The sequence below is a fragment of the Myripristis murdjan genome, chromosome 21 (assembly GCF_902150065.1).
Source record: "Myripristis murdjan chromosome 21, fMyrMur1.1, whole genome shotgun sequence".
NCBI lineage: Eukaryota > Metazoa > Chordata > Actinopteri > Holocentriformes > Holocentridae > Myripristis > Myripristis murdjan.
Genome location: NC_044000.1, coordinates 33114658 through 33139361, shown reverse-complemented (window position 1 = coordinate 33139361; position 24704 = coordinate 33114658). Strand labels below are relative to the sequence as shown.

At 43.5% G+C, this 24704-nt stretch overlaps 1 protein-coding gene across 3 annotated transcripts in view; it reads left to right on the top strand.

Annotated features, from left to right (window-relative positions):
- The window catches only part of LOC115379855 (mitogen-activated protein kinase kinase kinase kinase 4), a 127284-nt gene that overhangs the window by 91643 nt on the left and 10937 nt on the right, over positions 1–24704 (top strand). The window contains exons 15-27 of one of the 3 annotated variants that reach the window (XM_030080785.1): positions 506–661; positions 5930–6265; positions 9098–9207; positions 11590–11768; positions 12820–12917; positions 13233–13241; positions 13826–14004; positions 15249–15366; positions 16523–16987; positions 18613–18730; positions 20274–20441; positions 21377–21520; positions 24148–24282. In XM_030080785.1, the coding sequence (XP_029936645.1) occupies positions 506–661; positions 5930–6265; positions 9098–9207; positions 11590–11768; positions 12820–12917; positions 13233–13241; positions 13826–14004; positions 15249–15366; positions 16523–16987; positions 18613–18730; positions 20274–20441; positions 21377–21520; positions 24148–24282 (2215 nt within the window). The remainder of the gene's footprint in view (positions 1–505; positions 662–5929; positions 6266–9097; positions 9208–11589; positions 11769–12819; positions 12918–13232; positions 13242–13825; positions 14005–15248; positions 15367–16522; positions 16988–18612; positions 18731–20273; positions 20442–21376; positions 21521–24147; positions 24283–24704) is intronic. The other 2 variants (XM_030080786.1, XM_030080787.1) reach the window with 2 other exon arrangements.

The following is a 24704-nucleotide window of genomic DNA, read 5'->3' as shown; positions in this document are numbered from 1 at the left end:
GCGTGCATGACACGGCGTGCTGGTTGTAGTGCTGATGTTCTGCTGGCAGGGTCATAGTGGTAGCAACACACTGCCCTTGGTGTGTGTGTGTGTGTGTGTGTGTGTGTGTGTGTGTGTGTGTGTTTGTACATGGCTGGAACAAAACGTCTCTGCTCTGTGGGGGGAAACTAACAAACTGTAGCACCTTCTGTCCACTTCCTGCTCCTCTGTGACTTACACACACTGAGCTACATCCTCGGACCAATGTTAATGTTCTGTGTGTGTGTGTGTGTGTGTGTGTGTGTGTGTGTGTGTGTGTGTGTGTGTGTGTGTGTGTGTGTGTGTGTCCTTGTGTCTGCCCGTGTCTCCTTGTTTGTGGTTTTTTTTGTATACATATGTTTCTATTACTGCGTCTGTCCTTGTCTGTGTCCCTGCCGTTTATGTGCGTCCTTGTCATGCGTCTGTGTCCTTGTGTGCGTGTGTGTGTGTGCGTGTGTGTGCGTGTGTGCGTGTGTGTCCTCTGCAGGCTGACGAGCGGTACCGTAAGAACATCCAGGGTTCCCCTCAGTCGGCTCAGACCAAACCCCAGCAGCCGCCGGTGCCGCCCCGCTCCGAGTCTTCCTACCCCAACGGGAACTCGTCCTCTGACGCGCCCGGCATGCACCGGCCCGTCGAACCACAGGTAACCACGGCAACCGCCTCCAAAAACTCCGCCCACCCACCCCCAGGATTTCTTCCTCCTTCGCTTCACTTTCAAGGCCATTGTTCATAAGCAGCGTTTTGAGCTGGCGTGAAAGTTAACATTCAGCGATTAGGTTTTGTGGTCAAAGCAAGGCATTGAGGCTGCCGGGGTTGGGGGTTCAACTCCCGCTGGTGATGATGAAAGTGAATGGGCTCATGTTACTGTGCTGAAATGTGCTTTGGATAGCAACGCCCACCTCATGGTGACGCCGCTGATGGCTGAAAAACCTCATAAATGCTGACTAGATGTTGATTGGTCCGGTGGGATTATTGAAGGTCTCTATGAATCTTTATGAAGCTCGATGGCCGACGTAACACGTGAAACATTTCCACGCCACTTGGTCACCTTTATGAATCTCATAACGTTCCTGCAGCTGAACTGTCATTAACCATATTTGACTACTTGAAAATGAATAAAAATGGTAAAGAAATCCCTCTAAATACTACATACGGACAGTTTTCAGTGATTGGATGTTGAGCGTTCTGTTGTGGAAGTAGGTTTTCTTTCCCTCACTGAAATTTAACTTAACTTTGGGGTGATCTTTAGCCGACCTAGCCGTACTTGACATCAATCAATTCCTTTGGTCGTCCAGTTTCAGATGATACCAGCGTCTTCAAAAACCTGCCAGCAGGCTGTCGGAACGGGAAGGAGATAAATTAAATTCATAAACAAAAAATTGGAAACTGAACCCAGCAAACTGTCCTTTTTCCAATTGTAACACGGTTGACATATTCTTTTACCAAAACTAGAGGACTGATTACATGAAATTTAACTTACAAACACATTTTGTTGTTCAAGCCAGTGTTATTGTAGTTGTATTTTTCATTAGTCTTTTTTTTTTTTTTTATTTCATTTAAATCTTTGTTTTCAATTCAGTTTAGTTTCCAGAGTGGGTTTGCTTGTTTCAGTTTAGTTTATATTGTTTAAAATGTTTGGTTCTAGTTGAGTTTTTATTAGTTTCACCATTAGTTTTTATTCTTATATGGGGGGTGTTTGTTAGGTTTTCCAGTCCAAACACAAAAAGCTTGAAACAGTATCAGCTTTTGAGTTAATTAAGAGGGGCGATACACATGGCGACCAGCGTTGAGTGCTAAAGTTTCATGTGTGGCGTCGGCCTTGACTTCGTTATGATGTGCTGACACGTTTCCAGGCCTGCCGTGGGAGCTGAAAATCTTTACACGTGCAGATTTGAGAAAAATTTAACTTTGAAACTTTTTGAAAATGACTCAGTGGCCTTGAAAGTGCTTGATTTTTAACGAAACTCTAGCAGGCAGACTCATTAGTATCTCTCAGCTCTTGTTATTTCTCACTATTCAACAAAATGTCCCTCTGTATCTCCCAAAGCTTCACTGACTGTAGGAGTTGCTCGTGTGTTTTGCCTTAACAGTTCTTTGTCTTGACATGAACTTTCTCATCAAGGTTTTCTGTTTGTTTCAGGTGATTTTCTAAAGACTCGAGTCTTTGTTTCTCGCTCTGTCGTCTCTCTGGCTTGTTAGTGTTGATCTGAAGTCGGCGTGAACACAACTAGCGCCGCTTCTCCTCTCTCTGTCTCCTGCTCTGTCCTGGTTTCTAGCTGAACTCTCTCAGGTTGTTTCATCTGCAGAGTGGATCCAACTTCTGTCGACTGCAGGGCTGCAATCAATTCTCTTTGAATTCACTCAATTTGGAATTTGTACATTTGTGAAGCTCCATTTAATCTGCAAGACAAAAAAAAACGAGCTTGTTTTCAGCTGAACCGAGACAAAAGACATTTCCTGCAGCAACACATTATCTAATATTTTAGTTTTCATCTGAAATAAATTCTCTCTCTTGGTTAAATGCATTGCAGTGAAAAAGAATTGATCCCAGCCCTGTTTAGAGATCTTCCTCCTGTGTTTAACACTTTGATTGACAGGTTTCTCCTCCCACGCATCAAGGCGAACAAGAGTCCTTTCAGCGAGTTTCAACTTATGACAAAATCAAAACTTTTTTCTACATATTTGTGTGTGTGTGTGTGTGTGTGTGTGACTGTGAGGGTTTTGTCAGGAGGTATTTTGGGCTTTTCGAGGGTTTGTCCTCCCGTGAGGAGCTCATTGTGAGCTGGTGATTAAAGCCTCCATAATTCATCGTCACATCGACTTCCAGCAGGGTGACTCAGGCGACATTACTCATCTCCCCAGCTAAGCACGAATAATCACAGTTCAATGAAGTCAATCTGTTTTGAACATGTCATGCAGATTAAATTATGTAGTTTAAAAGATGCTCTAACTTGGTAAAAGCGGGGTATGGGGGGTGGATTTGTGACGCTGCAATTCATCGGTGCGTTATCAAGCGTCTGTCATTATGTGAAAAGTGGATTAGTGAATTTTGTCTCATTAGCTGTGGGTCATTAGGCTCAAATGTGGCGCTGCATGTTGACATGTGCTTGTTAGTCTGCAGATACTTTATTATGTTCTGAATCAGGGATGGACGGCTTCACTTCAGGGCCTGCTTGACTGGGGCGGCACAATTAAATTAAATAAAATTAATATTTAAATAAATAATGAATAAATAAATTTGCAACGTGTGCTGCCTCAATTTTCAAACTGCAAGAGGCTGAAATTGTTAGTGTTATAGTGCTGGACTCCTGGTGTTGTGCTGCTGAGCCCGGCTCCGGCATGGGAACTAAGTTGGAGAAGTAAAAAAAAACTAGAAACGGCTAAAGTTTCTGCAGAAACTTTAAATGTTCTCACCTACGTGGCTGAAAGTGTGGCCGTGCGCTGAACCGCCAGTCCACCGACACCGACTGTCGCTGGTTGTGTATTTGGTTTGTACTGGTATGCTGAATGGTTGCTATGGTATACTGGATGGTTACTGGTGTTTCTAGGTGGTTGTTATGACATACCTGATGGTTGTTAGGGTGTTGCTAGGTGGTTGCTAAGGTATTCCTGATGGTTGCAAGGTGGTTGCTATGGTTTTCTAGGTGGTTGCTAGGGTGTTACTAGGAGGTTGCTAAGGAGTTACTAGGCAGTTGCTAGGTGGTCACTAACATGTTGCTAGGCAGTTGCTATGGTCTTCCTGGTGGTTGCTAGGCAGTTGCTTTGGTGTTGTGGGTGGTTGCTACAACATTACCCACTGGTTGCCATGGTGTTCCAGGTGGTTGCAAGGCGGTTGCCATGGTGTTCTGGGTGGTTGCTAGGGTGTTGTTAGGCTTGGCATGTCAATAAATTGGAGACGGCAAAATAAATAAATAAACTGAATTTAAAAAGAGTGCAATTAATAAACACATTTGCTGAAAAATGTCTGCAAAATAAATTAAACATAATAATTCCTCATCTAGGGCTGAGCAGTATGGCTGAAACCAATATCTTCATTATAATAATTATAAAGATTTTTTTTTCAGTCAGAGTGTGATTTGTGTAGGTGATGTGTCAGAATAACATATCAGATAATCAATCTGATGTTTATGCCTTGAAATTGCACGATAATATGAAGTTGTTTGACAAATATGTTGTCAAACAAAACAACAAAATTTGAGATAACATTGCTGTGAATGTTTCATATCTCATTTGTTTTTAAGTTTAGGTTTGCTGTAACACAGTCATTCATTATTGCTTATCACAATATCACCATCATGATATGATTCCACTGGTAGAAAACACTGATTTATTGCTCAGCCCTCGTTTTGAGCTGGTGGCTGGTGCGTTCAGGGACATGTCAAGGTTGTTTTACTGGGCGGCTCCCAGCATGAATGTGCTGGACAGTGTGAAGGTGAAGCAGGACGTCACTGGGAAGAAAAAAAAACAAAAACACGAGAGCTTGCTGCATTGCTTCAAAACCCCATGTGTGTGTGCATGTCGTGTGTGTTTGTGCATGTATGTTACTGTCGTCTCATTGTTTCTGCATGCCAGCCGGCCCGCGTCCACGCCTCCTTCATGCACCTCATGTTGATGCTCAGTATTGTTGGTGAGGCCGAGTCGTCCTGAGGCACAAAACACTGTGCAAAATGTAAAAGCCCAAAGTTTTATCCCATTGTGTAAAAAAAAGATCCAGAGCTTTGTATTCATTTACCTTGTAGTGCCATCAAACACTGAATTAAATGTAGGAAAGTTATTGCATGTCATAATTTTAAAATTGCAATCAGTCAACAGACATATAAAGGTGTTGTTGGCTTCTTCCAAAACATCATTTCATCATTAAGTCAAACTGGAAAAATTTTTACTGGTTGCAGCTTCACATATTTTTTGTCTCAGGATCCACTCGGCCTCATCTCTCCATTCACCGCCAGTGCTTTTTGTTGTTTGTATGGTCTTGTTTGAATCATTTTACTTCATCGATTTCACTCTCAGAAAACAAAGTACGGCATGACAATTTTTGTTTGCTCGGCCTGTACCTTTTCTTAAATTATTTACACATTAAAATAATGCATTTTATGATGGACTTGGTCACCTTTTTTTTTTTTGGAAAAAAAGGTGCAGCCAATGTGACAGCAAGTACAAATGCACGTTCCTTTTCTTTTCTTTTTTGTTCCTTATTTCTCTCCTCATTGAGGTTCATTGTTGGTTCTTTCAAGAAAGTAGTGGTTTGTCATCAGGAGGCACTGACGCACAACAGTCTGCAAAAAAGCAGCAGGTTTTGGGCCTCAATGGTTCATGGTTGAGCTCCACTGATCTAAAGGGAGACAATAAGAACCCTCTGCTCCAAAAATATCTCCATGTTAACAGGCCGTTTAGTGCCATGTTTACTGTTCAAATCTTATTTTTCTTCAAACAAGATATAAAAAAAAAAAAAAAAAAAACAATCTGCCAACAGGATGAGATAATCCCATTTGTTTCCAATGCAGTTTCACTTAAGGAACAGATCAGCCTACTAGGATCACAAAAATGATATCTTATCCAAGAGAATTCTGGAAACAAGTTGATTAGCGTTGGAAACAAGTGGGATTATCTCATCCCACTGGCAGATTTTTCTTTTACGTCATTTGAGGAAAAGCAAGATTTGAACACTGAAGTCTAAACAACGGAGATCTTGGCAGCGTTAAAAAAAAAATCAAGGCTTTCTTGAAGAACCTCCATGCAGGGAAACGTCATGAAGCCTTCATGAAGCGATTCCTCAGGGAACCTCCTGTGGCTCCCCTGTGGTTTTGATCTGAAGAACCCGAAAGGTTCCTCAGAGTGCTTTTCCTTGTTGCCAGTGCATGCAGATTGACCCCTCCTCCCCCGATGTTCTTCTGTTTTTGTCGTCTGGAAGGTCCGCTCCCACCTGGCTGCTTTAAAGAGCAGCGGCAGCGTGGCCTCTTCCTCCTCATCCTCCTCCTCCGCTACCCCCCCTCCGCCGCCGCCCGCCGTGTGTCGGTCCCACTCCTTCAGCGAGCCGCCGGCTCCTCCTAGCTTTGCAAACGTTCACCTGCGCAACAGCCAGGAACCTCACCAACACCACCACCAACACCATCACCATCACCATCATCACCATCCATCTTCATCACCATCCTCATCATCAATGCCTGCACGCACTGACCCGCTGCCCCACCCCCAGCCTAGGCCCTCGCCCCACGAGCCGGCCCCCACAGAGGAAGTCCCGCCCAGGGTAAGACAGGAGGAACACCACCCCCAGTAGCAGTAGTCTGATACTAGACACAATTTCCTGTTAATTGACCCGAAGACAAGAGCTTGAGATAACCTCAGACAGCCTCTCATCATTAACCTGAACTGTTCACTTTATCACTTTAATAGCTCCTCGCCCTCCGCCTGGCCCTGCACGCTGTCAAATCATTCATTTTTTATCGGCGGTTCTTTTTGTCAAATTATGATCTGCCAAAGTGGCGGTGCAGTAACAGACTTGCAGGGGAATGATATCCTGCTTTAATTAAATCCATATGAAAAAAAAAAAATCACATAGGGTTTTTGAAATATGAATCAAAACTTCGTCCACAAAAAATCAAGCTTCAGCGTCACCAAAGAGGAATTCATGCCAAAGTGCACACCGAGGTTATCATAGTGTTGCATTTTTCTTTTCTTTTTTTTTAAAATTTGTGTTCTGTCTTTTTGTTTTGAATTCGGGTTTAGATTTAGTTTGTTTTTGAAGCACCTTTACCAGTTTAGTGTTGAAAATGCTTAGTTTTGATTTAGTTTGGATTAGTGTCAGAGTTAATTGCAGTCTTTTTTTGTAATACAGGGCTTTTGTCACCGGTGAGATTAAAAAAATCGTTTTGTGTAATAATATCAATAAAACATTATACCATTTAAAAAAATGCCTTCAGCAAGGACAGATGAACAACCTAGTTTTTGTATTTTCTTAGTTTTCCTTAATGATAATAACCTTGTCATTACTTTTGGATAGCAGCATGAAAAAAAAAAAAAAACATCCCAAAATGAACAGCACCCGCCTCATTACATTGTTTTACATGGCACTTCATCTCCATCCGCAAACACAGTGACAGTACAATGCATTGCATCAGCACTTTTTCAGTGTGGCATGAGTTCCTCTGCGGTGCTGTCACGGCTCCCTGGGGACGCACATATTGTTCTGAATATCTGAACAAAGTTTATCTGAGTATCTGGACAAACAGGCAGCCGAGCTTCACTGTAAACACGGAGGCAGGTAGCTGGTCTTTTATTATGAACCACAACAATCAGTCTGTGATCTCCTCAAAAGCCAGGCGAGTGCGCCGAGAGATAGCCGAGCTGACGGAGAGGAAGGGACGAACCTCTCAGTCCATATCGCTCTCGTTCAGCTTTTTATCTCCAGAGAGGGACGGAAGAATAGCCGCAGACAAAGGAGGAAGATAAGCAAAGTAGAAAACACTCCCCCTTAAAAAAAAAAAAAAGAGAGACAGAAAAAAAAAAAAACTGTGGTAAAATGTAGAAAGCAAGTCTGAGATGTGGAGCTGTGATAAACGTGCAGCTTCTCTCCAAAGTTTGCTGATTTTTCTCAATGCAAAGTTCGCTCTACAACCAGCAGATCGTCACAAAATAAAGCAAGTGAAGGGGCCTTTTCTCACGGTGTGTTAGGAATGATTTCCCTGTCAGTAACACTTCCATGTTATCCTTATCCTTGCACTCATGGCTTTCGGTGGCTGCACTGTCCGGGCTGAGTTTGTGTCCTGCACTGCTTCCCCCCGCTCAAACAAACACACACAGTCACAGTGAACTTGCAGGTTAAGCGAGCACATGGTGTTCCAGAGCAGGTCTGTGAGGCCGTCTGGCTCTTCAGTATGTAATATATATCACCTCTCATCCACGGGTCATAAGACAGTCGGCTGAACCACCGACTCAGGAGGAGAGCTAACCCATGACTGCTGGTGTGATGTGATGTGATGTGATGTGTGTGTGTGTGTGTGTGTGTGTGTGTGTGTGTGTGTGTGTGTGTGTGTGTGTGTGTGTGTGTGTGTGTGTTGGTGGGAGGGTGGATGGTTAAGGGGGATAATTACATATTTTGGTGGTGCATTGGGGTGAAATGAAAAGATTTATTTATTTTTGATCTTCAGATAATTTCTTCAAACAGGTAGCTTCAGGCCAGAATTGTAAGGACACTGTGAAAGGCCCATTGGCGGCCATGTTGGAGGTCCTCGCCTCTCTAGCAACACTGCTGATCACTTCTTCACTAACTTGGCGGTTGCACTAGAACAGATTGATTGAACTGAGTGCATATACAGCTAGATATTATCAGCCTGTTAGCTTTCTAGCCATAGCATCTGCTTGGCTAACCCTGCCTGTCTTCTTAACATGTCTGATTAGCACCCGAGCTAACACACAGTATGCAGCAGAGACTAGTGAGAGTAGTGGCTGGTGAAGTTGCATGCTAACATTTAAGAGAAACTCAACAGTCAATCGCATAATCTGGAAAACTTCTGCTGCGCTGCCCTCTAGGGGTTTGAAACTGTCAGGCATGTTGCACCTCTGGCCACACCCACTCCGTGATGTAGCAGCAGGTGTTTTTAGCAGGTGTTAATAGCAAAGTGTATGATGCTATATCACTGAGTGGGTGTGGCCAGAGATGCAACATGCCTATAAGTTTCAGCCACTAGAGGGCAGTGCAGCACAAGTTTTTGGTTGTTAGCTAGTTACCCAGCGTTCAAAGTCAAAACTTTATCATGTGATTCATTTAGTGTAATTTGTAAACACATCTGATTAGCGCACTAACAAATGCATTTAGCAGAGGGCCGTAGCAGTGGCTAATAGCTGTATGCTAACATTTAGCACTGCTTGCTTTGCTTGCTGGATAGTTGGCTAGCTTAAAAACCTCTCCAGAGGGTCTCCATGATGGTTCCAGCAGTGGCTGTTTGGAGATGTGAGGTGCAGCAGGAGGGATTGTGGGAATAAGTATTTGCTGCCAGTCTCATGCACATGTGCACACTCAGAGTGTGTGTGTGTGTGTGTGAATGTGTGTGTGAGCCGGTCACTGTCTTTATCATAAAAGGTTCCTGTCAGGACCACATCACGGTCCCCAGTATTGTCACGCCGAGATTCGCCTCATCACCACGGCAACGCCACTCCCAGTAGCCAGGCCGCACACCGCAACGCTGCCAGGTAAACCAACAACACACACACACACACACACACACACACACACATTTATTCTTTCTCTTTAACATATAAAATCTCCCACGTCTCGTGGTTTGGAAGAAAATACACTGTATATTGGGAATAGCATGGGGCCTTGAACGGTGCCCTGTGGGACCCCGCAGGTTAGATTTGGCAGAAGCAGGAAGTCTGATTGCACCTTCTGAGACAGAGGAAGTTCTGTTGGAGAGATGAGCTGGTCTAATGCTGCGCCACAAAACTAAACCTAAAACCGCAGTCACACACTTCAGCTGTCAAAAGGTCATGTAGAGCCTGAGAGCTGTGAAGCTGAAGAGTGGAGTTTATCAAATAAAAAGTCATTAAAATTCAAAATGGACTCGGAAGAACTCAGACTTTCTCAACAACTTTAAGATGAAACAGGAAGTTTGGAGGTACTGTAGACATAATGTAGCACACACACACACACACACACACACACACACACACACACACTGGGCTGTATAGCATTGTATTTCTGTACAATTGGTATACACACTGTCTGTTTTCATGTCCCGGGGGAGCTGAAGGCTTTATCTGTTGGTTATTGTGTGGGAGGCTTTATGTAACAGTGTGTGCTGTCTAACCTTGTGATGCCTCTTTGTATTGGTGTGTGTGTGTGTGTGTGTGTGTGTGTGTGTGTGTGTGTGTGTGTGTACATGCTCGTGCTTCTGTGTCTGTATCCAAACCACAATCTTTTTCTCGTGGGATTTTCTGTGTGACATCGCTCCTCCACTCTAACATTACTGTATTTTTATCACTGCAAGTTCATATTTTTTTATTGTTTACTTATTCACTGTACATTTCCAGTGCAGCAGTTAATCTTTGCCTGTGTGTTGCTCCCTCCTATGTCTACAGTACTCCCATATTAATCAACACATACAGCACATATAACCATAGTAGGATTCCCTCTTGATGCATTTATCCGGCAGCCGGCATGTCTTAAAAAAAATCTTCCGCAGCCTCGCAGCTCCTCCAGGGTCCATGAGTCAACACTAACAAAGGGAATTAAAATATTCAGCTATGTATCGACAACAACAAGCTAATCTGGAGCATTATATGGCCCAAGGTGGCAGTGTTTGATATCTTTTAATATACATATATGTATATGACTTTGCAAGCTATTTCTGTTCTAAGAAATGCACATTTTTTATCTTAAAGGTACAATATGTAGTTTTGAGAGATGCATTTTAAACTGAGAGAAGGGAAAATCATACACTGTATAAATATATATGTCATATTGATTATAGACACAGAGAAAGAAAGATGGGTCCCTGGGACAATGAAAAGTTACAAGTTCATTGTTGTTGTTTACAATAGCAGGGCCTGCAATTTTCTGTAATTACATTTTACTATTAAAAAAAGAACATCTTCTAGGCTTCCATTTTTTTTGTTTTTTGGATTAGTTCAATTAATTTAAAGGTTTGCATGTATAGTACTAGGCTTTGCTTTTGACAAATCTTTATCAAAATAACACAGAGCACGTTTGAAGCTTTTCACTAGTGCAGTCTTCCTTCTCAAAATGTTTTACTGGAGATTCAAACGAGCATAGTTTTAAAATACAATTCAGTCTCCGTCTCAGTCTCAGTCAGTCACCAGACGGCTCCTTGAAACGTCTGATGGCTGAAAGAAAGCAAAATCTGTATTCAGTTATTATTTTTTTTAATTCCCAGTTTCTGTTTCTCTTGGTGAGCAACTCTGCAGCAGATATCCTGGTGAGCAGATAACAACTTATCTGCTCACCTAGTGACGTTAGATCCTGTGTAGCTATTGGCAAATATAAAACATAATTCTAGTGTGTGTGTATTCTAGAGTAAGGCCGGATCATGGTGGCCTGAAAAGTTTGTAGAACCTGCAGTGGAACTGCATTTGTCATGCAAATTACTTTTATTTAATTGTAGAAATTTTATTAGATGATAGCCTTTTGAAATGAATCATTTTTGTTCTTGAGGGTGGCCTTAAATGGCTCTTTAATTGAATATTCATTAAAAAAAGTAATAAAATTTAGCTGTTATAACCCAATCATTTATCGAGTGTCTTAAAAAGCTGCCAACTTAAAATAATTTCATCAGTCTGGTTTCAATGGAGAGTTTTAGTTCTTAATGATATGCTGTTTCAGAGACTTTCCTACCCTGGCAAGAATAAAATTCTGGGTGAAACACAGAATATTTGTAATTTTTTTGTAATATAGTAAGGATCAAATACAAAAGAGATACTGGCTATCATTGATTTGAAGATGTCAGTACCAGTATGGGCCAGTTCAGCAGTGAGAGGTTTGGAGCAGTAGTTTGAGCTCAGTGTGTCGTGTGTGTTTCCTGTCCTGACCCTGCTGACGCCCCGTCTCCTCTGCAGCGCCGAGCCTCGCCTGCTGTGGGAGCGCGTGGAGAAGCTGGTCCCCCGGCCGGCCGGCGGCCACAGCCCGGCCGCCAGCGGCAGCGGCAGCGGCGGCTCCAGCTCCTCCAGCAGCTCCAGCAACTCCAGCTCCCAGCCCGGCTCACACTGCGGCTCTGGAGAGAGGTTCAGAGCCCGCTGTGAGTGTGCACACACACACACACACACACACACACACACACACACACACACACACACACACTCAGCAGGGAGTCAGTGTGTGCATGTATGCAGTCACATGTACATCACATGCCTGCAGCCACATGCAGTCACACAAAACACACAGAAAATGCACATGCACATTCACACACATGCATTACATCAGCACGCATTCACACACACACACACACACACACACACCTATTGGCCCACTTGCAGCCATCTTATGTGTCCTTGCCTATATATTTTACATGCATGAATATTCCCTTATGCATGACTTGTACAGTTCAGATAGCTGACATGAAAACTTTGAAGATCCACTTCATTTTACTGGCAGAATAAATTGTTTAATCTGTCTAATCCGTCTTCTTAAATAAGCATTTTACTGTCCACTACTTCTTAATCTGCGCATATGATAAGTAAACTCAAACACACACATGCACAAGTAAGCACATGCACACATACACACATAAATCAATATGGTGCTATGTTTAGTGTGTATAAATGTGGTAAACACACACCCACGTGCAGATACACAGGTGCATGTGACGTGAGTGAACAGTGCACCACATAAAGATCAGAGATACACACAGATACAAACACACTGCCATAAACCTCCTTTAGTCTCAATCTCCAGGGTTCAAATCTTATTTTTCTTCAAACAAGGTGGGATGAAATAATCCCACTTGTTTCAGGAACTATAAATCTGTTGAAACGAGGCAGAATAAGGCAAATCAGCCACCAGGAACGAGAAAACGACACTTGACTCAAGAAAATTCTTGAAACAAGTTGATTAGTGTTAGATTAGTGTTGGAAACAAGTGGGATTATCTCAGATTATCTCAGATTTTTGACCTTGTTTGAAGAAAAACAAAACTTGAGGACTGAAATTGAGGCTGTGACTTGTTAAGGTGGAGATTTCTTGCAGTGCATCAGATTTGATTTGCACATTTTGATTCGCTGTTTTTCATATAATCAACATGACTCTTGACAACACACTGACCCCTCCTCCTCCCTTCCTCCCTTCCTTCAGCCTCATCCAAATCTGAGGGCTCGCCCCTCCAACGACCAGAGCATGCTGGGAAAAAACCTGAGGAGAGGAGGGACTTGGTCCGGCCGAGCAGACCGGCGGTGAGAGCTCGACTGGACTAGCTAGTAGCCAGCGGAGTTAGAGCTAGATCACTGTGCTGTAGAGGGGTGGAGATACTGTGTGTGTGTGTGTCTGTGTGTGTGTGTGTGTGTGTGTGTTAATGATCACAATTTGCCTTGGAAAACAGTTGAACTTGAGGTTTTGTTTGAAATTTGCGAATAAACAGACTCTTGCAGTGTGAGTGATGATTTTTTTCGCTGATGATGACGTTTCTTATCTCTGTGTTTGTGTGTGTGAATTAAACCGCCAACCGGCTCGTCTGGATGGTGTCATGTGACCTGCCGGCCGCCCCGCAGGGTGACGTGGTAAGCCCGGTGTGTTTCTGTCTGGACTGAGCCTCCTGGCTGAAGGTTTCTCCACTAAACATGCTTGCTCTGTCTCTCTTCGGCCGCGGCGGTGGCCATCTTAACTCACGCCTCCTCTAACCTTCTCTAAGGACTAATGTTTCTTTTTCTTCTGTGTCGTTATAATTTCTCACCTTTGCTGTCACGTTTCCAGCTGCCTCCTCCTGCAGAGCTCTACTCATAGTTAGAGATAAACCCACTAACTGTACCTGCAGCAGCTGGGAGGCCGATCAGCTCCACAGCGGCGGCGGCGTCTGACTCTCATCTCTCTTAACTTCATCGCTTTGCTAACTCACAGGCTGGCTTCTCATTGGCTGGTGTGCCGGTTTGACATCACTTCCCTTTTAGCGATTTCCTGCTTCCTGTTTCTCTTCCTCTCTGAAAACAATTTCCTGTCAGACATGTATGCACGGCGTTTTTTTTTTTTTTTTTTGCGAACACCTCGACTTGCTCTGTTGGGTAAACCCCAGCTTGGAAATCGAAAGTCCTGTGACAAAGCCTTTGACCTTTGACCCCAGTCTGACCTGTGACCTCCTGACCTCCAGGACCTGACCGCTCTGGCCAAGGAGCTGCGCGCGGTGGAGGACGTTCGCCCGCCCCACAAGGTGACGGATTACTCGTCCTCCAGCGAGGAGTCGGGCACCACCGACGAAGACGACGACGAGGAGGTGGACCAGGAGGGAGGGGAGGAGTCCACCTCGGGCCCCGAGGACTCCAGAGCCGTGTACGACCCCGACCCCGAAACACACCCACAAACACTCACACTGAAGTTCAGACCGCTTAATAACATCATCATCATAATGCAATCAATATTAGCAGAAAACTTACAGCTGCACAAGGTTGAGATGTAAAAATCAGCAGGTCTGGACAGTCCTGCATGCAGAGAGGGACAAAGCAGAGCTGAAAGGGAAATGGAAGGTTGTTTGGACACTGGACTGCACACATGGCTGGTTAATAAATTGCTTAATTCAAATTTATGTTTTAAATTGATTCAAATAGTGAATTGTGAAATCGAGATTTAGACTGTGCAAGTTACAACGCCAGACAAACCGCGATTCACTCGTCTGCACAGAAAGAGCACGTCCAGAAAGACACGAGCCAATCAGCACAGAGCATTTCCATCAGTTAGTCCTAGTGCTGTTGTGTGTGTGTGTGTGTGTGTGTTTGTCTGTCTGCCCGTCCTCTTCTATTTTTTTCCCCCTTATTATTCAAATTTACCTGTGATACTACACCACAGGTTATAATACTCTATTATTATAATACTGGGGGTAAGTGACAAACAAGAAAAATCTTAAATTAATTAAAACTATGACTCATGAGAAGATGAAATATTTCGGCCATATGACCCAGCCCTACATGTTAAGGTTTCTGCGTCTCTCCTGCGGTCGTGTTTTTCTCCATTTCCTCTCCAGTGTCTCACAAACTGAGCCTCAAAAAACAAACTTCACAAACAACCAAAAAGTCAGAAGCACGCTGTAAAATTATTAAACTGTTCCCTCTCGCTGCTTTTGCAAAACTCAACATGTGAAGCGGCCTAGAATAACTTCATTAATGAATTACGGGGATAATTCATTTTTTTTTAATATCTTGATTTTGACCTTTACTCACCTCTTTCAGTTTTCCCAGCAACATTTGTTTTATTCTTTATCATCTTTCTGTTTATAGCGTGGTCTCACACCGGTTACAGATTCTCCCAGCACCCTTTCTCATTTTGTCCTGTTGCTCAAATTCAAATAAAAACATTCAATATTGCCATTTAACGCCGCGCTTGAAAAACTGCAAGGTAATAACCGAGTGAGCGTGAATGACCCTGTGTTTTATACGGTGGGAAAAACAAGATGCTGCGCTGACTCATGTTAAACTCTGGCGGTGGAAGTGCTGTGCCGTTAGCGCCGAGCAACACGTCCGCCGCCAGTTTGTTTTTCGCTGAAATGAGGCGAGTCTCAGAGTGTCTCCTGTGTCCCGCAGCTCCTCCAGGCTCAGCAACGGAGAGACCGAGTCCGTCAAAACCATGATCGTTCACGACGAGGGCGAGAGCGACGCCGGCTCGACGCCCTGCAAAGACAGCACGCTGATCGTCAGACAGGTAGCACACACACACACACACACACACACACACACACACACACACCGTCACACTCCCTGCACTTTGAGTTCAGCTCCGTTTTGCTCATCCACACCCCGACTGTTTTCCCCACTGTTGTTGTGTTGATCATGTTCTGTTCTTGTCATGGATTTGGTGTCGCTGCTGGGCAGAGAGGAGGCGAACGGCAGATAGCTGGAACACTGAGGATCAGACTTCATATGTTTACATCATATTCACTGTTTTGTGTTCTGTAGGGAGAATATGACACTAAACAGAGCTGCACGATTCAGATTTTTTATGATTTGGAGATAAAAATATAACAAATGATGTGGTTTTCCTTTGAGGAACACGTTGACTTGTAGCCAAAGACGCAGCATCAGAGCTGCACCAGTGCTCAGGATTACAGATTGTAGGTTATTTCGATTAAAGACATTAAAATCCATTAAGTCAAACATGCCATGATGACATTAACAGCTAGAAACTGGAGATTGAAAAAGAACACTGCAAAAACTCAAAATCTTACCAAGATTATTTGTCTTATTTCAAGTCAAAAATGTCTTATTCCTAGTCAAAATATCTCATTACACTTAAAATAAGACATGATCACCTCAGAAGTAAATTGTTTTTAGACAATTGTCTCTTGTTTCAAGTGAAAATTCGCTTGAAACAAGTGAAAATTTGCTTGTTTCATTGGCAAAATTTGTTGCTTGTTTCTAGCTAATTTTCACTTATTTCAAGTGAATTTTCACTTTTTCCAACTGGCAAATTTTGCCAGTGGAAAAAGCAAATTTTCACTTGTTTCAAGTGAAATTTCACTTGAAATGAGTGAAAATTGTCTAAAAACAATTTACTTCTGAGGTGATCATGTCTTATTTTAAGTGTAATGAGATATTTTGACTAGAAATAAGGCATTTTTGACTTGAAATAAGACAAATAATCTTGGTAAGATTTTGAATTTTTGCAGTGAACTCGTTATTTTGTTCCATGTTGCAGTGTGGTAATAATGTTTTGTTATTATATTTTGAATTGATTTATTACATTAACTGGTTTTCTTACATTTCAGAAAGATTAGACGGACGTTTTATTACATTTTGACAAGTCAGACACAGTTTTTTTCCCGGCTGAGCACTAACAGGAGTTTTCTCTCCGCCTCTAGACTAGTCACTGTAGCTTTCCCTTCGCTGTAGTTAACTCTTTCCCCCCCCCGGAGCTCGTCATCAGCACGTCTAGACCCAAAGTCGTCTGCCCCTCTTTCTACTTCCAGAGCGACAGCAAAAAGCGGCCCGGCTCCGGCCCGGGCCCGGCCTCGAGCCCCGGCCTGCTCTCGGGCTTCGGCCCGAGTCCCGGCTCGGCGTCGGGCCCGGGGCTCGGGCACCACGCCCCCAGCCCCCCCCACCAGCACCACCATCACCACCACCAGCACCACCTGCCCTCCCCCCAGCACCCGGACAGGAACGGCTTTGCGGGCCGCATCCACCTGCTGCCCGACCTGATCCAGCAGAGCCACCACCCCTCCTCCCCCTGCTCCTCCTCCACCTCCTCCCCGTCCTCCTCCGGCCTCGCCAGCCCCTCCTCCATGTCCCCCCAGAGCCCGCTGGACAAGCTGACCATCCTCATGGAGGTACGTCCCCCCCGACACCAAGACGCCCACCTCAGGGTGCCCTTTCTCTTCCTGGAGTCAGAGGAAACAGTGAGGGCCTGAAATCATCGTGGCCAGCCAGAACTGGGGCGCAAGAAGCAGCAATTAACCAAATTAACTAGAAAATAATCAATCAAGCTGTTTTTTTATTGTCAGATGATATGGTCACATAAAGAGATCATACAAATAGAAAAACAGCAAATAAGAGCCTGCATAAATGTCCCTAATGGACTTAAATACATTGTTGTTTCAGCAAAATAAATCAGGTCACAGGTGCACCAACGGACACACACACACACACACACACACACACACACACACACACACACACACACACACACACACACACACACACACACCTGCAGTATTTAAAGTGACCAGTGCTGTACACACAGTCACACAATTTGCAAAGGAAAACTACACACACAACTTAAAATAACACTGAGATGTGAAGAGAGTCCCGCTCACACACACACACACACACACACACACACATACATTTCTGACCGGCCATGATGATTCTGTCTCCTCCTGGAAATAGGCCTGTGTTTCCTGTCCCGGTTGGTTGGTGCGCCCTCTGCAGGCCACCGGTGGTACTGCACTGGTGGGCCTCCCTGAACTTCCTCACTTCTTCTTCTCTGTTTCTACACTGACAAAACAGTTCCTGTAAAGGAAGATGGTGGTGGAGGAGGAGGAGGAGGAAACACTTTTCAGTGTTTTTGAAACTCCAAGGTGGAAGATGATGATTTTTTTCCTGCCCTGTTCGCATCATGGTGAAGTTTTTTTTTTTTTTTTTTTTTTTTCAAGAAGTTGAGGAAACGTAAGGTGCTGCATGCCCACGTGCATTTCAGTCGAGTTTCTCCTCACGTCTGTCTGTGAGCAGAGTGCCTCGGGAAAAGCCGGCGCGGCACTTCACCGCTGAATCTGACCGTAAGCGTGTTCCATCAGCGGTGGCTCCGCCTCTGACTTTACACTTACACAATAAGCTCATAGTCAGATTCAAATCTTCCACGTGCGGCCCCGTGGCTCCTGGGCGGCCGTCTCTGCGGGCCTGCCCGGCTGATCCAGGCTCTGCTGAGCTGTCCTCTGAGGCCTGTCGTGCTTCACACTCATTCCCCCACAGATCTAAATCTCATTTATGCCTTGATGTCGCCCATTTTCAGCAAATGAGTCATAGTCTCACATTCCCCAGACAGACAGTAGTTCACAGCGGAGAGGGCAGCTAGGAGCGCAACGGCAAGTACATTTCTCATGCAGAGACTTTTTATAATCATTATATTTATTGTTATTACACCTTTTTGTTCTCCTTTTTGTTCTTTTCCACCAAGCCCTCCATTTGGTTTTACCCACCACCATGAAACTCTTGTTTTTTTTGTCCTTTTCCCCTCAATATGTACTTTTTACCCCTTCATTGAATGCCCATTGTGTTTGCATGTGTCACACACAGCGAGACCTCCGTCTGTGCATCGTTCTGTTGGCCATCTGCTTTGACTCTTGAGTTTACCTGTGAACGTGTGATCAGCTCGTGCACGACAGCTCATACAGCTCGGCGTGACGTTCTGCCTGTCCTGACTGTTCTCTTCTGTTCTGCCTGGTTCCCGGTGTAGAGCCAGTCCAGCAGTAACACCATGCAGAAACACAAGTCCTCCTCATCCTTCACCCCCTTCATCGACCCGCGCCTCCTCCAAGTCTCTCCATCCACCGGCAGCGCCCTCAACAATGTTGGTAAGCCCCGCCCCCTCTGGCCACGCCCCCTGGCAACAGGAGGGGCAGAACTACAGAGAATGCACAACACTTTGGGTTTTAATGAACTTTTTAAAGGAACACTCCAACATTTGGGACCAAATTCCCTTTTTCCTGACTTCCCCAGACTGAGACAAGAAGTTTGATACCATTTTCTCCTCTGGACGTCCAGCGGCTCGCTTTCTATGGAGTCTTTAGCCTGGCTCCCTCCCCTAAATCACTCTCATTTTTTAAAAAAAATTCCAAGAAGTGTGTAAATGAGACAGCTTCAGAGTCGCTGTCAGGTTTATTTTTTCACTGTGACAGTAAATTAATGCTCAAGTGATTTATACCCAGGTTTTGCAGTCTGAAGTGGTCATATGAGCATCTACAACCACTGTGTGACTGATAATAATAATGATATTATAATAAACTTTATTGAGAGAACACCTTTACCAAGTGATTTGACAGACACAGCAACAGCAGAATAATCAGAGAGCAAAATAAGAGCAGAAAGGCCAAACGGGAGCAGCACAACATGAAGGTAAAGTCAAGATAAAACAGGAGGATAAAGATGGCAAAAGAGATCATATATATGTAAATGAATAACTACAACTACAAGAATAAAAAGCAAAAATAAATAAAACACAAAGACGGCATCACATTCAATTCCACCCATGACAGGGCGGCTCACGGACCTCAGCCAATGACAGTCTGTCAGTCTCTCTGGTTCAGGGGACTGATCCGTGTGATTTCTGATCTTGTGTTGCTGAGTTGAGCCAAAAGTTGAAGTTGATGTCTGTCAGCAATTTGTGACTGCAACACCTTCCAAAGCAAGGCATTGTGGGAAGGCTAAAAAGCTTTAGGTAAAGAGGTAAAAAGCTCTTTCACCCCGTCCCCGTCATCCCCTGCAGGATTTGCACTCTCAGCGGCCATATGTTCTCAGCCTGGTGGAGGCCGGTGTGTGTGTGTGTGTGTGTGTGTGTGACCCTAACTTCACCTGGCTGTTGACCCCCGGCTGACCTCTGTAAGTCCGCAGAGAGCCGGTTTAGCGCTGCAGTCGTGTTTAATCCCACACCGGAGGACTGCGGACTTCACAGCAGACGTGCAAAACCCGTTTGAACAAAGAGAGAAATAATATGAAGCTTTTGCATGAAAAATAAAATTGAATGTGTCTTTCTCTGTCCTGCTGTTCGAGACCAGCAAGAAGCAGAAGCCCAGAAAACAGTTTTTAAACATCGCAGCGTCCTTCACTTTAAACTTTCAACTCAAACAGTCTATTTTTTAAATTCTGTCAGACACCCACCTCAAGAAAATCTCATCTTCAGTGTTAGAATCTTGTTTTTCTTCAAACAACATAAAAAAATCAGCCTGTGGGACGATGTAGATTTATTTTTTTTAGTGCTGTGTTCTCCAGAAACCTTCTGTGTGCAGTTTTTTCTGTCCTGCAGTAGCAGAGACATCCTCCTCTCTGATGCTGATGACCTCTGAAATTCTGCGCCCTGCACCCGTGTCCCTACCTAAGCCCTGCCCTTTGACCCTCTAGGTTACGCCAACGACGCCCGGCTGGCGGAGGCGCTGAGGGCCGACCCGTCCCGGAAAGGCTCGGTGGTCAACGTGAACCCGGTGAACACTCGCCCGCAGAGCGACACGCCAGAGATCCGCAAGTACAAGAAGAGGTTCAACTCGGAGATCCTGTGCGCCGCGCTGTGGGGTGAGCAGAGCGGCGGCCCTCGTTAAACACAACGCAAACACTTAAACACGTCAGCGTCTCCAAAATACGGAGTTAATTTCTATAAATCTCCATTTCAGAGTCTCAGTTATTTATTGATTCAATCTGTCACCACACACACACACACACACACACACACACAGTTTAGTATAGTACCAGTGTTGCCAGATCTCATGAGAGAAATGTGTGGAAAGAAGCCAGAAAAAGCGAAAAAAAAAAAAAAAGCCCAAAACAGGCGACTTCACCAACTACAATGTGAGAGAGAGAGAGCGCAATTTATACGTGAATATATATATGACTTTATTTTGGATTACAGCAGCAACCACTTCAAAAATACTACAAAAAGAAGCTGAACAAAACCAACCAGCCAGCTACAAACAAAGAATGAATGAAAGTCATATAAGAAACAGCATATAACAAACTGGCCGAGTAATTATATCAGTGAATTAAAAACAAAGATTTCTTTTGTTTACCTGCAGTTCTGTCCTGTTAAACAGTCATAACACTGATTTGATAAAGTTGAAAAGTGATTTTTGACTGAAAATATTTTGCTCACTTGACTGTCAACCTGCGTGTTGGGGGGGCAAACTCGTATCGTGGGCAAACTCAAATATACAAATACACTTTAGAAATAAACACAACCTGCAACTACCAATATTTGTAAGTGACTGTACAGAAAAACAAGCCCAGAGCGCTTATTATTAGCAGACATGGCAACCCTGTTCAGTCCACTGTGTGTTTGTGCTGAAGTCTCAGGTTTCACCAGCTGGTGGCATCAAAGTCCTGAGAACAACCACAACTGTGGTTCCCCTAAGTCTCCTGACTCTGTGTGTGTGTGTGTGTGTGTGTGTGTGTGTGTGTGTGTGTGTGTGTGTCTGTGTGTGTGTGTGTCTGTGTGTGTGTGTGTGTGTGTGCAGGAGTGAACCTGCTGGTGGGAACAGAGAGTGGTCTGATGCTGCTGGACCGCAGCGGCCAGGGGAAAGTTTACCCTCTGATCAGCCGACGGCGCTTCCAGCAGATGGACGTCCTGGAGGGACTCAACGTGCTGGTCACCATATCAGGTACACACACACACACACACACACCACACACACACACCACACAAAGAAGACATTATACACACCTTTTTAAAGTGTTTTGGAACCTTTATTTAGCTAAATCAGACACACGAGTGAAAATCAATCAGTGTGACTATTTATCCAATTTCCCCTAGGGGATCAATAAAATATGTCTGATTCTGATTATTCTTCGATAGATTTTTCTGTGAAACCCAGGAAATGTGTTATTTAATCATCTGGACAAATTACCCTTCATTTCTCTTTAAAATATTTCTCAAAAATAAACATATAAATTAAACATTTTTTAAAAATTCTACTCTACCCATCAACAGGCAAAAAAAAAAAAAAATGTTGAAACTATAGAAATTCAAATATTCACTGTGACTTACCAGCTGCATTAAAATGAGGCTGCAGTGAGTGAGGAGGTCTGCTTTTGTTAAATACCTGCTGCCTGTTGAATGACATTTTATTTTTACTCTTTAATTTTTTTTTCCTTGGAGGGAGGGCTGACAAAGTCAAACTTCCGTTGTGTGGTGTGTCTGTCTGTTTCACTGTGCATATGACAATAAAACTAAGCATTTGGTTTTTGCAAATGGAAAAGATATGTGCTCATTTTGCATATTAAAGTGGGAAGGTGAGTCATAAGTCAGTTATTCTTTACACTTTATTACTTGCTTGTCCTGAACTGTTTAATAATCATAGGTTTTTGAGCAGAGAGGCCCAGATTTAAGTGAACGTTATTCTACTGCAGCTTTCAAAAACAATCACTGGGAAAGAAAATTTAGTCAGTAACACGGTCGCAGTTAATGTTGCATAAACTTTGATTATTTGTGCACGAATGCGAGATGGAAAGAGACAAAGCAAACTTGATTCAGCGACTTTCACCACAAGGAATTTCGTTTTCGTTTTCGATTATTTCGAGGTGTTTAAATCTTGTTTTCATTCATTTTGTTCATAAATTAACACACGGACGGACATGAGCATGCACACACACACACACACACACACAGGTGTTGGCATGCACGCACACACAATAATGAAGAACCAGACACACATTCAATATGCAAACATTAAGGAATAAACAAATAAGTGCACACACACAGAGACACACACACACACACACACACACACACACAGATCAATCTGGATAATGTAGACTAGTTCTGCTTTAATTAGAGTTTCACTTCCATCTGCTGTGTCAGCTCTCACACGCACACACACACACACACACACACACACAGAGTCATGCTGACAGTATGTGTGTTTTTGTGTTTCAACTCCTTTCTGTATTGCACACACATACACACACACACACTGACAGATGACACATATTCTCAGACTGAAAGTGTGCTATCACTAAATTTATCATTATATTTCAATTTGTCTTACATACACACACACACGTACACACACTAAAACACATTCTCATAATGAGAGTACATGCACATGTTCTTACTTCTCCTCTTTCTCAATTTCGAACACACACACACACATACACACTCTGCATGCCTGTTGTTGGGCATTGCTGTCAGTGTCCCAACAGATATTTCAGGCCGGGCGGATGTTGCGTAAGGGTCCACTGGCTGATGGCGTGTTATGTGTGTGTACGATATGTAACAGCGACACACACCGCAGCTTTCCATGATGGAAGGAAACGCTGCGTGATTCAACCGCAGAGCGACACGCCGCCATTTCCTGCTCTGCAACCGGCTGCGTCGTACTGAAACATAAACACGCGTCATGGAAAATTATCTCGGCCACAGTGCGAGAGGAGTCGGGCGCCATCGGAGAGGAGCTCAAGTTCTAGGCCCATGATGCATTTCTCCTGCATCGACACTGCACCAGCTGTGTGTGTGGTGTTGGAGAGCGTGAAGGAATAAAACATGCAGCTCAGCTCTTACTGATATGCTCAAAGTCAGTCACCGCAGTATTGCTTAAAAATAATAATAAAATAGTATCATTTAAAAAGTAATAATAGTAATTATAATATAATTATCAATTATAATACATATATTTTTTCATTCATTGGTCTAGTGATGAATGCTGATCCCGATTGTTGATTTTTTTAAGCCAATTTTTTTTTGCTATTATTTTTATTTATTTTTTATTATATTTTTTAAATTTTCATATATAGGGTATTTTATTTTATTTATGTTTTTATTTTTATTATATATTTTTAATTTTCATATATATTTATTTTTCATTTAATTTTATTTATTTTTTATTATTATATTTAGAGGTTTCTGCATAAATTACACAGGCTTGGCTGCCCTTTGTTACATGAAAGAAAAATATGTTTCTTTCCCAAATAAAACTAAAGTTCCATCCCTTCACAATAACTGCATAAAAATATCTCACAGCCAGGCATGTCACTTGTGAGACATTATCTTGTTTTTCTTTTTGACTTCATAAAGGACTTCTGTGGAAAAAAAATGTAAAAAATTGTCAGCATCACCTCTTTAAGTGATGATAAATAAATACAGGGTGCAGGAATGACTGGCTTTGGATGTCAGTGTCTGCATACCGGGTGGTGGGGGTGTTTGCTGGTTGATGTTGTCTCCTGTAAAGAAAAACCAAGATTTCCCCAAGAAAAACTCTTGGCAACCCTCCCTCCCTCCTTCTGCTTTCAGGTAAGAAGAACAAACTCCGTGTGTACTACCTGTCCTGGCTGAGGAACAAGATCCTTCACAACGACCCTGAGGTGGAGAAGAAACAGGGATGGACCACTGTTGGAGATCTGGAGGGCTGTGTCCACTACAAAGTCGGTATGTAACACCACATCATTCAATGGTACATTCCTGGTGTCAGAAGAATACAGGCTTTCAGCTGCTGTAAGGTTTCTAGTCGTTAACCATATTGTGTCAAAAGGTTTCCAGTCGTTGGCCATGTTGGATGAAAAGGTTTCTAGTCTTTGGCCGTTTTGGGTCAGAAGGTTTCTAGTCACTGGCAGTGTTGGGTCAGAAGGTTTCTAGTCACTGGCAGTGTTGGGTCAGAAGGTTTCTAGTTGTTGGCCGTGTTGGGTCAGAAGGTTTCTAGTCATTGGCCGTGTTGGGTCAGAAGGTTTCTAGTTGTTGGCCGTGTTGGGTCAGAAGGTTTCTAGTCATTGGCCGTGTTGGGTCAGAAGGTTTTTAGTCATTGGCAGTGTTGGGTCAGAAGGTTTCTAGTCATTGGCTGTGTTGGGTCAGAA